The 13909-nt window shown below is 25.7% G+C and overlaps 2 protein-coding genes and 1 long non-coding RNA gene across 18 annotated transcripts in view; 2 read left to right on the top strand and 1 right to left on the bottom strand.

The window, feature by feature from the left end:
- The window catches only part of LOC147908567 (uncharacterized), a 186552-nt gene that overhangs the window by 147965 nt on the left and 24678 nt on the right, over nt 1-13909 (bottom strand). For 5 of the 8 annotated variants that reach the window (XR_015546280.1, XR_015546282.1, XR_015546284.1 and 2 more), the window contains exon 3: nt 3776-3876. This is a non-coding gene — a long non-coding RNA (uncharacterized LOC147908567). Of the gene's footprint in view, nt 1-3775; nt 3877-10256; nt 10341-13909 lie in introns of those variants that run through there. The other 3 variants (XR_015546277.1, XR_015546276.1, XR_015546278.1) reach the window with 1 other exon arrangement.
- Nucleotides 204-6470, top strand: LOC147908569 (uncharacterized). 7 transcript variants are annotated; one of them, XM_087409917.1, is made up of 10 exons: nt 204-348; nt 606-725; nt 833-950; nt 1058-1319; nt 1455-1571; nt 1638-1728; nt 2021-2166; nt 3276-3408; nt 4055-4149; nt 6381-6470. In XM_087409917.1, exons 1-9 carry the CDS (start codon nt 205-207, stop codon nt 4103-4105), a joined length of 1182 nt encoding a protein of 393 aa, XP_087266043.1. In that variant the 5' UTR covers nt 204; the 3' UTR covers nt 4106-4149; nt 6381-6470. The 7 variants fall into 7 exon arrangements, with proteins under 7 accessions (XP_087266043.1, XP_087266040.1, XP_087266041.1 ...); XM_087409914.1 differs by lacking the exon at nt 6381-6470 and adding an exon at nt 3759-3926 and having other exon boundaries at nt 4055-4170; XM_087409915.1 differs by lacking the exon at nt 6381-6470 and adding an exon at nt 3759-3926 and having other exon boundaries at nt 204-353; nt 4055-4170.
- On the top strand, nt 6902-13708 carry LOC105151809 (uncharacterized). Of its 3 annotated transcripts, none has more exons than XM_087409900.1 (10): nt 6902-7031; nt 8513-8745; nt 9093-9212; nt 9584-9701; nt 10280-10544; nt 11316-11432; nt 11735-11825; nt 11887-12032; nt 12279-12411; nt 12481-13708. In XM_087409900.1, the coding sequence occupies exons 1-10, from the start codon at nt 7019-7021 to the stop codon at nt 12532-12534; spliced, it is 1290 nt and encodes a 429-aa protein (XP_087266026.1). In that variant the 5' UTR covers nt 6902-7018; the 3' UTR covers nt 12535-13708. The 3 variants fall into 3 exon arrangements, with proteins under 3 accessions (XP_087266026.1, XP_087266025.1, XP_087266027.1); XM_087409899.1 differs by having other exon boundaries at nt 12462-13708; XM_087409901.1 differs by lacking the exon at nt 9093-9212 and having other exon boundaries at nt 12462-13708.

Raw genomic sequence — 13909 nt, 5'->3', positions numbered from 1 at the left:
CATATTCCGAGAAACGCTATTAAAGTGCGAGTGTTTCAATTTCACGGTAGTATCATGTGTTGTTTGGCATATACAAACGAAATTAAGTAAATTACAATAAAATCGACGTCAGAAGAGGGAAGGGATATTTGATCGATATATGCAAAAAAGAGGGGATAAACATATTCTCTTCCTTCGCAGTCATACTTTGGAGCTCACAGAGAGATGATCCGCATTGAGACCGAATATTTTAGTCTTAACAAGTTTCTTTTGCTCGTTGTAGGATTGTGGCCATACAAACAATCAAAACTTATATGTCTTCAGTTCATCTTTCTGCTCAGTATTTTAATAAGCTGTATTTTATTTCAAGTAAGGTAATATCTTAATATTATCATTATAAAAGAAGTAATAATAAATTGATAACTATTATTTGTTAACACACTTATTAACGCATACGTAGTTTATATGTTTAAAAATGATGATTATGTAACAATATTGTAATTATTTAGATATAAGACCTCTATATTATATATTTAAAAGTTAATAATTTTGAATCAATAGCAATTATAATATATCAAAGAAATTATATTTTAATATAAATTTGATAATGCAATTATTGTTTTTAGTTAACCGCATTTTTAACTACCAAGCATACTTTTGACGTTGTCATTAAGATTCTTTCCATTGCATTTTTCTGTATTATCGTTGTAGTAGTTTATATCTCGTTTGCTGTTAATATCAAAAATGTAAGTCGGTTATGACAAACATTTCGTTAGTGAGTAGATGTTACTAAAAAATATATTTTTATAATTAGAAAATTTTGTCAGATGTATAAATTAAATTGAACTGACAGGTAAAGTTTTTATTGTCGGAACTTCAGTATATATACAACGATCTAAAAGATGAATATGAAAACGTTATTATAGAAAAGTATAACTACAATGCCAAATGGTACACGGTTGTATTTACAAGTAATATAAATTTTTTATTGTACATCAGTACATTTTCCATTTCAGACGCAAAGAGCAATTCAATATTTTTATATGAAATTTGTACGATCTTTTTTAATTTTTTCTAGTACTTGGTGCTTGTAGCGTAAGTACTTTATTTGTTGCCCAATTTTGGACGAGCATTATTGACAACACTTTATCGGAAAACGTATCTCAATCTCGTTATCTACTTATTACAACGGAATATTTTATCGATCAAGAAAATCATTTTTATTTAATCGTGTTGCATATATATGCAGCTATAAGCATAGGATGTATCGCGATGGTAGCAACAGGAACGATGCTCATAGCATATTTTCAACATATTTGCGGAATGCTTAGCATCTCAAGGTGTAAAACAAATACAGACAAACTTATAAAAATTCTAATTATAAACAAATGTGTATAATTATCTTGGATGAATCTACAGATTTTACTTTTAAAAAACAAAGAAAATAAGTTATGTAATAAATGTATTCTTTATAGTTATCGTATTGAACACGTAATGAGAATAAATATGCTTCAAAATAGTACCTTAAAGAACGAAAATTTGATATTTAAAGGAATGATATATGCCATTGATATTCATCGACAAGCTATGAAGTTAGTATTTATATAATGTAATATTCATATATGTATAAATAATACAATATTTATTTGTGCATGAAGATTATCTAAATTGATAGTATCTAAATTTGAGATAATGTTATTCTGCATCATAATAGTTGGCGTAATCTGTTTGAGCCTCAATCTTTTCCGAGTAAGTTTCAGATTTCTAAAAAGGATTTGTACATTTACATAATATAATATTTACAAATTTATCATTTACTGCTATAGAAGATATGCTGTTTCAGGAATTTTTCTCCGAATTAAAAAGTTTTACATATAAATTTTATTTTATAATTATTAATAATATTTATATTAATAATTTTTTTTTATATTTAAACAACTTAGCATATTCCATTAATTATACAACTTAGGATTAACATTTAGTAGAATAGTGCATTATGTTATCACATGCAAATAATATTTAAATAAAATTCGTATATTAGATTTTTCAGATTGATATATTTGAGGATAATGTCAATGAATTTCTATTTTCTCTTACATTCGTAGTAGCCAGTATTATGTACATGTTTATATCCAATTATATTGCGCAAGATATTATGGATCACACTAATCATATATTCGTTACTGCGTAAGAATATTTTTTTATATAATATTATTATGTACAAAGTGTTCTATTTTAATTTTCACATCAAAGTATTTGTTTCGAATAGAACTAGAGACTTAATTCCATACAAGAAACTTTGTTGAATATTTAATATCATTACAAAAATGAGAACGAAAGAACGCGGACAAGACAGTGACGCTTTCTTTCCTGCGTATTTCTCTTAATTAATGCAAAGGCGCTTGCTTAATGTACACAGTCAATAACTTTAACCGCATTATAAGACAATCTCTGTCAATTGCAACGATATTTCAAAAATATAATAATATAAAAAATACAGAAAAATATTTCATACAAAAGTTTTATGATCCAAACTATGCGAAATAATGGATTTAATCAATTTTTGAAAAAAAAATCGATTTTTCAGGGTCGCATGAAGGTTATGATCATTTTTATAATAGAATTGTATAGTTCTTTAAAAATATAATTACTCTAATTATTCTTTGCATAAAAATATTGAGATACGATTATCAAAAAATTAATAGTTTATAAGACATTTCTTACATTTTACGTCAAAATAAGTCAGAATGATGTATATAATATCTCGTAAACTATTGACTTTTCGATTTTATTTTAGTATTTATATGCAATCTTATATAGATACAGAATTGATAGAATATATAAATTTATATTATATAAAAAATTCGAACAATTTCATTTTAAATAATGATCATGACATTCATCTAACTTTGAAAAATAAGTTTTTTCGAAAATTGGTTTTATTATTATTTGACTCTTTTTACATTATACAACTTTAGTCTGAAACATTTTTCCGTATCTCTAATACTTTTCGAAATATTTCGAAGTAAAAGATAGAACACTCTATATATATGTGTGTATGTATATATGTGCGCGCGCAAATACACGCGTATACACACACACACACACACACACGCGCACGCACGCACGCACGCACGCACGCACGCGTGTGTGTGTATACATATATACATTACATATGTATAAAAATACATCTTAAAAGTGAAGGTAACCATGTCATTTGGAAAATAAAGTAACAATATCCTGAATATTGTTTATGTATATTTCTTTCATTTTCAAATTATCGTTTTGTATCACAGATACAACGTTCAATGGTATACAGCTCCCTTACACATACAAAGTATTATACTCTTTTTGTTACAAAGGGGAACCAAAAATTTTACTTTGAATGTCGGTGGATTGTTCAATGGATCATTAGAATGTTTTGCAATGGTAAGAAAATAGTACATTACGTGTTAGAATATATTTGAAATAGCAATTACTTTATAAATAAATAAATATATATATATATATATATATACATATACATATACACACATATATAATATATATATATATGTGTATATGTATATACAAGGTGATTTTAATATATTTCGTCACCCATCATGAGCAGGTAGAGTGAATCGAACTGAGTCGAAAAGTCATTTACCATTTTGCAGTTTACGCAATAGTTAACGAGATATTAATTACTAAATATTGCCAAATATTGGTCTTGAATAATTTTTTACTCACATCAACTTCATAGAAAAACTGCGAAAATCATTTGTTTTCTTCTATCTAAGCGCACTTTTTCTCTTACCTCTCCAACGTGCTATCGGCGCAGCCTATGTTTGAAGAAGTGGGCCGGACTGTATTTCGAGCGGCCGGAGCGTTTCTATCGGCGTGCTCTCATTAGTACAACTGTAAACATCAATATCTCGATTATTATTACGAAAGAATATCGCTAAACGGTAAAGAACTTTTACGTTTATTTCGATCCCGTCTACCTTCCTGTGGGCGGTTGGAGAAGTCTCGCGGGACACCCTGTATACATACATATACATACATACATATACTCTAATAATATCATTTGTCGTAGATGGTGAAGGCTTCAGTGTCATACTTTACTGTTATGTATTCTACACGATAACAAGCCAAATGTGTAATCAGATAGTAATCGAGAGTTTGATGAATGTAAATAAAAAATTAATAACATTTTTGATACGATTACTTTTTAGAAATTAAAGTGTCTACGATTTGTATATATATTAAAGCTATAAATTAGGGAACATAAAGCATTTTAAATATAACCAAAAAAACACGAAATAGTTCAAATAAAATTCCAAATGTCCAGTAAACTCTTATTATTTAAAAACTTTCGAATTTTTTAATATATTATTTATAGAATTATGAAAAACAAAAAACATAATGGTATTTCCGTGTTCTTCGATAAAAAAAGAAGAAAAAATTACATTATCGTACAATCTCTAAAATACTTAAAATGCTAAAGAGAGATATTCTTCTTATAAAGTTTGAAAGTACGAACAGAGATAACGAGTTTTAAAAGTTTTAAAAAACTCTTTCTCCGTCTTAACAGCATTCTTCCTCTTTTTATATCCCTGCTCCCCACTTTCTTTTCCCACTACTTTATTTTGTTCCTTTTATGTTCTCCTTCCATTCTAGTTTACCACTTCAACCTTCTTGTCTTGATATGTGGATTTTATATTATCTCTCTCTGAGCATCTTAGAATAATGACTATATTTTCAATCTCATCGCATTGCCTAAGAAATAGACGCCTTTATATTAAGTGGTAGTAAAAAGAAATCCATTATTTTTCCAATAGATGGCTTTAGTAATCTGTATCACGCGTAGATGAGATACAGATTACTAAAGCCATCTATTGGAAAAATAATGGATTTCTTTTTACTACACCTAATATTATATTGACACATAATTAGAAAGCATTTATTCTCATTTGATTTAGTTATTATTAAATTAAAGATATATAATTTATGACTGTTCATCACACAATTGCAATTCGTTTTAATGACTTTAATGTACATTTCTCATAATATTAGATTACTTTTTTACTTTTTTGTATTCCTTGCATCTTAGTTTGTATTTCTCTTATTGGATTTTATTACTTATTCCGATTACAATTTTATATTATATTTGTACTTTTTAACAAAAATAAGTTATGTTTGTCTATAATCTACATACACAATCCAGAAGAATACATGATCGATTACAACATTCCTATAACATTTACATTGAGCTTATAATTATTAATAATGCGATCGAGAGCGAATTTTAATTTTTATATGTCTTAGCTATGTAATATTTCCATCGTTTTTGTTTATATTGATAATGATCCAACAAGAATCAAAACGTTTGTTTTGTTTTGTTTGTTACCGGTAAATTAAAGTTTATAATTTAATTAGATGACATGTTTATTTATTAACGGTTTTTTAAATTTTTATTTTATAACGATTAACCTTAAGCTCGTAGCCCTTTGTTTTTATGTTTTTTAAATTTATTGAGCCTTATTACTATTATAATGTAAAAATTTTAAGTGCAATAGAATACGCTTGCGCAACTTTTTTCGTGGAAATAATTCTCTTACAAATAACTCTTTTTTATGCGAAATAGAACATCTGCTGAATTTTATTAAATCGATCGTGTAATAATAGATTTCATGAGAAATATTAATAAAATGCGAGTGTTTGATCCCACAACAGTAATCTTGCATATAAACGATATTAGAAAAATTGCGTGAAAATTTATATCAGAAGAGAGAACGTCATATAATATCTGATCGATGAATGCAGAAGAAAGAAATAAGTATTTCTTCGATATCTTATTGTTAGTCATACTTTGGAAATTGTAGAAAAATGATTTGTTTCGAGACACAACACTTTGATCTTAATAAATCTTTTACTTGCTGTAGGTTTGTGCCTTATCAACAAACAAAATTTGTTCGATTTCAGTTTATTTTCTTCCTGAATATATTCTTACAACTGCTATTTTATTTCAAATAAAACATTATCTTTCGTCTTAAATATTATTATTTTAAAATAATCTATAAATTGAAATACACTATATTATAATTTATAGTATATTTTTGTTATTATAATTTAATATTGTAACTTACATTAAAAAATAATTATATATATATATATATGTATATATATATAATATATATATATCATATATATATATGTATATATATATAATAATTATATCATAATTATGATATTCCGCAATTATCGGAACAACATTTCAACATACAAAAATATTATTACGAAGAAAAAGAAATTCATATTTGAAGGAATAATTTGTGCTGTAGATAATTCATCAGAAAGCTATTAAAGTATGCAAAAATTATACATATAAATCATATATAATAATATTTATTTGTTTAAAGATTGTTCGAGCTATTGATTTCTAAATTTGAGATAATGCTGCTCTGTCTAATAGCAGTTGACCTCTTTGAGTACCAAAGTTTCTTCCGAGTAAATCTCACTAAAATCTGTATTATTAAGGTGTGTTTAATATTTCAATCTAGTTCTATAGTAAGAAAAAATGTACTTTTATATTAATATTTTTGATCAATTAATATTTATAATTAATTTTATGTGCAAAATTTTTCATATAAATCAGTCATAATTTTTAAAAGAATAACTTATCATATAAAGAATAATGGATAGAATGGAAAAATATGCAAAGAAAATTGACAACTTTCTCTGTACATATTTTCTTTAACTCTTAATAATAATAATTGTATTTTAATAACAATTGTAAATGTATAAATGTATAAAATATATTGAAAATAACAGCCTTAACTGTAGAATAATTAAAGAGTATGTTTTTTACGTTAATTAATATTATCACACAAATTTCTTGCATTTCCATATGTTTGATTTTTCTCATTATTTTATTTTATAGGTACAATATTCAATGATATATGACTCCCATATACATTCAAAAAATACTTTTTCTATTACAAAGAGGTACCAAAGATTTCACTTTAAGTCTCAAAGGACTGATTGTCAGACCGTTTGAATGTTTCGCTATGGTAAGAAAATAATATAAGCTTTTATGTGTCAGAATTTTACTCGAAGTACAATGAACGTGTTGAACAATATCTATTGCAGCTGATGAAAGTTTCGATACCTTATTTTGTTATTATATATTCGACGCAGTAAAAAAGACTGAATCAAATAACATTATATATATATATATATATAAAATTAAAAAGTGTAATAATATACATTACCGTCAGAAAATTTAAGACTAAGCGTTTTAAAGACTTAATTGTGAATTCTTTTTATTTAAAATGCAGGTTCAATTTTATTTTTTACAGCATTATATGACCCTGAAGATATAATATTAGGTGTTGGAATTAATTCGTAGCGTTTTACAAGTGATGGGAAGTACTTTCATTAATGTATTTTTTAATGCTCATGTGAAATAAATAACATTCTGTCATTAAAAAACGCTACGAATTAATTCCAACACGTAATAATTAAATAAAAAAACAATTACTATTTAACTTTATAATTTTAGCATAAATTATGTGTCTTAAGATTATATCACAATGTGTTCTAAACTTTCTGACGGTAGCGTACATTACTTATTATATTATTTATTACTTAAAAACTAAAAAATTCTTTATTTTTGTGCATATAGTTTAAATAGAAGTTTCGTTGTCAAGTAAAACATAATAAATAAAAACAACTTAATTCAAAATATTAGTTTATTATGTTTTTGCAAAAAATTTCCAAAGAAAATAATATGTATTGCATTATTTAAATATGTAAAATATAAATTTAAATATTATTACATTATAACTTTAATGTAAAATCTTCCAGTCATAATATTCAAATAATTTAATTTATGTATTAGGTGTTGGAATTAATTCGTAGCGTTTTACAAGTGATGGGAAGTACTTTCATTAATGTATTTTTTAATGCTCATGTGAAATAAATAACATTCTTTCATTAAAAAACGCTACGAATTAATTCCAACACCTAATATATTAGCATCTATTATTTTTTAAACTTTCTGATCATAGATCAAGTGACATACAATAAATGATATATATGAAGATTTACGAAAGTAAAATCATTTCTATTGTGACATATCTGCTGATGATTTACAGCCATATGAACTTAATAGAAAATATGTCAATATATTTAAAATTGATGGCTATTTCTTTCAAAAATCAAACATATATATATATATATATATGTTTATTTATATATGTTTGATTTATATATATATATATGTTTATTTATATACATGTATGTAAGTAAGCTACGGCAATAAAAACAACAGAATGCGCCAGCGTGGCATTTATGTGGATATTTTTTCACGAATATCCTTTTTTCTGCATTTTTGTGAGAAAAAGACACCTGAATTTTTCCTTATGTATCGCATCGATCGCTTAATCGTAGACTTCTTTAAGAAAAATATTGCAAAATTACAAGTGTTTGAATGTTCTTTTACGTTTAATGTAAAAGTAATGTTAAGTTTAATAGTAAAATTTACTAAAAGAAGGAACATTCAATCAATCGGTCGAAAGAGGGGATGGACGGAATGTTCCTGACTTTTTCGCAGTCATATGTGTTCCTACCCTCGAAGGGATGACTTGCACGAAGGATCGATACTTTAGTCTCAATCGAATTCTCATGCTCGCTATTGGTTTGTGGCCTTATGAACAATCCAAACTCATTCGACTACAATTGACTTTGCATTACGGAATTCTGGGAAGTTTTATTGTATTTCAGGTAAATGAATGCATATTTAGTAGATCTTTTATAAGAAACGTTCTTATTTATTAATAATAATATTTCATTAATAATTAATAAGTTGTCACATTTATTAATAGCAATTTGGCATATTTAAATTTATTTATAATTATACAATATATAAAGTAATATATTTTTGTTATATAATTTTTTGTTATGACGTATAATTATACGTCATAATTATTCGTACGTATAGTTAGATTTTGTATTTTATGTTCAATATATTATTGTACGTAAGAAAAATAATTAATAATTAAAATCTTTCTATTTACTGACAAAACATTAATTTTTTTGTACAAATAATGCAACAAAATCATTTTCCATAGTTTACAACATTTGTGACCTCAAAATATGATTTGCAATTAACCATTGAAATTCTATCTGTCACATTCTTTTTTAATCTCTTCTTGATACCATATCTCTCATTCAACTTTAACATGGATGTTGTAAGCGATAAGAAATATTTCTTATTTAAATAAATGCATGTTAAACTCTTTAAATTTCTTGAAATAAAATCTCACTCTAAAATAGTTAAAATATTGCCACTATTAAGAAAGAATGAAAAATTTGCACTTTTTTTGAATGAGAGTGGCTGATTTTCACCTTTTTATGGAATAAGATTTCTTTCCTTTAGAATAAATTTTACTAAAAAAAAATTGAAAATCTGCCACTCTTAGAGTGCAAATTTTTCTCTCTTTTTCTCTTAGTGGCAGTAATTTAATTCTCTTTGAGATTTTATTCCAAGATATTTAGAGAATATACTACATTCATCTATATCAACTTCCACATAACAAGTAGCATAGAAAATTATTGACAGGTAAAACACTTATTAGAACTTCTTCAAGATACCTACGATGAATTAAGAGACGAAAATGAAATTGCCATTATAGAAAAGTATTGGAACATCGCAAAACGTTACACTGAAATACTTACGCGTAAGAAGATCTCTTAGTTTTCACTACTCAGGAAATATGCAGGTTTCATTTAAAAATTTAAATAACATTTTTATTGAATAATCTATTTGCGGTTGTACACAGTATTGTGTTTCGAATTTCGTAATTATAAATAATAAGAACTGATTTTTTAAAGTAATTAACTAATCAATTATACGTACGTATGGTGATTTACATTAAATCATATCACATGTACACATTACTTTGTTATCATCTGAAATCTATGCAATCTCCTCATGTCTAATCATCCTTAAGCTCATATATTGTATATAAAGAACGTAAATGAATAACACTTTTATAGAAAATGTCACATCGATCAAAATAATATTCTCATAATTAAAATACTTTTCTCTTTACTATCTTTTATCTATATTTAGTATACTCTAAGAAGTGCGTTTATACGCACAAAACTTGAAATAGCCATATATAATTATACATCAGGTGATATCGTAAACATAAATATATTGAGAGAGATTAAAATAAAATAAATTTAAAATATATAATAGCATTTAAAAATATTAATTAATAATTTTTTACGATTGTTTTCAATTCGTTTTTAGTGCTCTTTATCTTCACCAATATTTTGTTCATCTTTTCTCCATTTTTGCCACATATAATCGATACTATGTTCTTTGGAAATGAATCTCAGTTGCAGCCATCGTTAAAAATCGTCACAGAATATTTTATCGATGAAGAAACATATTTTTATTTAATTATACTGCATGCAGATGTAGCATTCTTTATAGGATCACTTGCAATGTTAGCGACGGGAGCAATGCTATTAACGTATATGCAACATGTCTGTGGAATGTTAAAAATTGCAAGGTAAAAAAATTAATGTAATAATGATTATCAAAAGAATCCTGCAATTATATGATAAATTAAGTCCTGATGAAATCAGTTAATTTTCATGATGAAGCTTATAATGTGGTGGACAAAATATAAATAAAGTTAGAAAATGGATAATTTTTGGGTTAAGATACACGAATGTACAAAATTTATACTTACAGAGCATCTTTGACACATCATAGCTCAAAAACTATCTAATATTGAGTTTCAAGTTTATAACATCTTTTATTTATCACGTTATAAGCTATATTACATATAAAAATTAACTCATTTTATTGGGAATTTTTCAAATTTTCCATAATAGGAAGATTTTTATATTGTAAATAATAAAATATTTGTCGCATTCAAGCAATATGAAAATATATTGGATTTATTTCAAAATTATTATACATATTAATTATATGTTCACTGTATGTTGGCTTAGACGAACTGCATGTTCCTTTCTTAATTCGATAATTTCAGCGAATATGTTTAATGTCAAAATGATATAAGACTTTTTTGTTCCCTTGACCCATTCTACGCGATTCCTATCCTATTTTTGAGACACCCTTATATATATATGTATGTGTATATATATGTATATATATACATATATTAGGTGTTGGAATTAATTCGTAGCGTTTTTAATGAAAGAATGTTATTTATTTCACATGAGCATTAAAAAATACATTAATGAAAGTACTTCCCATCACTTGTAAAACGCTACGAATTAATTCCAACACCTAATATATAAGTTATTTATTACAGCTATCGTATGGAGCAAGCCATGACAATTAGTATTAGACGAATGAGTGACATAAAAAATGCACATTTGATTTGCAAGGGCATAATTTATGCCATAGACATACATCGCAAAGCTTTGAAGTAAAGTATTATCAAATCTGTAAATTAATTTCAAATAAATTATACTCAATTTTATATGTAAATGTTTCTTCAAAAACTTTAGTTTAACTTTAGTTTAAAAATTTATAATTATATCTAATTATAATTTGAACATTAATATTTAACATCACAAAAGAGATAATTAACAACAAATATTAAAATCTAATATCAGTATCAAATTGAAACCTATTCGGAAATGATCAAGGAATTTATCTTTGAATATATTTCTATATGTCTACATATATTGTATATATTATACAACTACTAATATTTTTTCCTTGAAGGATTGTCCAAATTACTGTATCATCATTTAATACGACATTTTTTATTATGGTATTGAATGGAACAGTTTTTGCGAGCCTTAATCTTTATCGAGTAAGTTCGAACTTTTATTTTTTTTAAGTATACTTTTAAATAAATAACTCGCATTTTCCAGATTTTTCGAGAAATATCATCTGGATATATTGGCGAAAAAGTGATACAGTGCTTCATAATATTGAATATTCATTATATATACACATTCCTTTCCACCAATATTGCGCAACAAATTATAGATCATAACAATAGGATATTCGTTACAGTGTAAGAAATATTCTTATGTGATACATGAAAGTTAAAATTTTTGCAATACAAGTTAGAGTTAATAGATACAAAATATAATACAAAATTTGTAGCAAAAGCTGAAATATTTCATAAAATAATTATACGTTATATACATATATATTTACGAGATAATTAAAAATATCTATGCATTATTATTTTATCATCATAACATTATCATATAATATTATCAAATAATATTATTGATTATATTTAATCATTTCATAGATACAATGGCTACTGGTATGTAGTTCCCTTACATGTGCAAAAGCTAATATTGTTCCTATTGCAAAGAGGCACTAAAACTTTGAAGATAATGATTGGTGGATTATTTATTGGTTCCTTAGAAGGCTTCGCCACGGTAAAAATTAAATGAAAATTTATTCAATAATATTTTTCAAACATTTGAAGAAAATATTTTTCATTGCAGCTTGTCAGCGCGTCATTCTCTTACTTCACATTAATTTATTATACAAATCAATAACGTGCCATCTATAACCTTGTATAATCTTTAGATTATAAATATGTACAGAATTTTAATAATAATGTTGCAATGTATTATATGGATATTAAATGGATAGAACTTTGATATTATCAAATTAATGGAAAAAATACAGATAGGCTAATAACTCTGGCAAATACGCCGCGCTGGGATTTATGTCGCAGAAAAAATAGAAGAGCGTAATTTTTCCACAACTACTCTATTACATGCCTTTATGTTACATTAGTATTGTGTTATGATTTCAGCTTCTTACTGTTAATATTAATAAATTTATTTATGAATTGAATCGATTTGTCACTGTAAAAAATAACGCCATCATAAATTATAATCTATATAAAATGATTAATGTAGGGCGTGTAAAAAAGACTTAGTGGTTATTTTATTTATGTAGTGGAATAGTAAAGCATGTTGTAACAAAATACAATGTTTAGTTTGTTGTCTTGTATATCCCATCTGTTAGAGACATACGGCACTTTTAGCGAACGGGATTTAAGCCCAAAACTTACAAAATGCGCAGATTGAATTCAGTTCACTAAATGCAATAAATGCATTATATGAAATATGTACCTTATGTCATAACACTTGTAATATATGTAGGAAGATTATAATTATTATTTATTACTTCATATACATATTTACCATTCTTATTTCTTAATAAAACTTTAGAAACACACATTTTATAAATTATTATGTCATTATACATCTTATTTATATGCATTATTTGTAAATTTTTGAACCGTACATATCCCTCTTCCCTCTATAATTATCCATATATCTCATCCCGATATACGACATCCCCATCCGGATATATGGCAAAATGCAAGAGTTTCAAAAAGTTTATTTTTTAATATGAAAAATAAATATTTCGAATTTCTTTGTTTCATAGTAGTAGACGTACAAAGTTTTTACTGATATAGTTCATTTACTAAACGAACATAGTAAATACTTAATAAATTAAGTTTTTAATAGGTGCGGCGTATATACCAGAGTTACCCTAATAAATAAAATTGTTCAAAATTATTTTCTATAGTTCTTATTATTTTACTTATTGTAATATGCATGTTGATACATTAAATCTCAAAAATATTCAAAAATTTATAATGTGTTATTACTGCATTAAATTTAAATACATCCTTTTGACAGCACAAGTGCAAAATTAGAAGATTTTAAGAAAAAAAAAACATTAAAGTTTGATTTAAATATTAACATTGCGTAATTTACTAACTTGAATATAATATGCCAATGTTTAGCGTTGCTTAGGCAAACATGTCATACGAGTGTACATACTAAATTGAAATAGATGGAAAAGTAATGAAAAGTAGCGATTGCGGCTGCGCGAATTTTGCACAAAAGAAGT

Source organism: Acromyrmex echinatior, chromosome 9 (genome assembly GCF_024713525.1).
Source record: "Acromyrmex echinatior isolate Ae372 chromosome 9, ASM2471352v2, whole genome shotgun sequence".
Taxonomy (NCBI): Eukaryota; Metazoa; Arthropoda; class Insecta; order Hymenoptera; family Formicidae; genus Acromyrmex; species Acromyrmex echinatior.
This window is presented reverse-complemented; position numbering and strand designations above follow the sequence as displayed.

Bases quoted from the DNA above. Each gene is read 5' to 3' on its own strand.
- LOC147908569 (XM_087409914.1), top strand. From the start codon at position 205: ATGATCCGCATTGAGACCGAATATTTTAGTCTTAACAAGTTTCTTTTG. The intron at 726-832 runs GTAAGTCGGTTA...TTGAACTGACAG, and splicing joins TTGCTGTTAATATCAAAAAT to GTAAAGTTTTTATTGTCGGA. The intron at 951-1,057 runs GTAATATAAATT...AATTTTTTCTAG, and splicing joins GTACACGGTTGTATTTACAA to TACTTGGTGCTTGTAGCGTA.
- LOC105151809 (XM_087409899.1), top strand. The intron at 11,433-11,734 runs GTAAAGTATTAT...TTTTCCTTGAAG, and splicing joins ATACATCGCAAAGCTTTGAA to GATTGTCCAAATTACTGTAT. The intron at 11,826-11,886 runs GTAAGTTCGAAC...CGCATTTTCCAG, and splicing joins CGAGCCTTAATCTTTATCGA to ATTTTTCGAGAAATATCATC.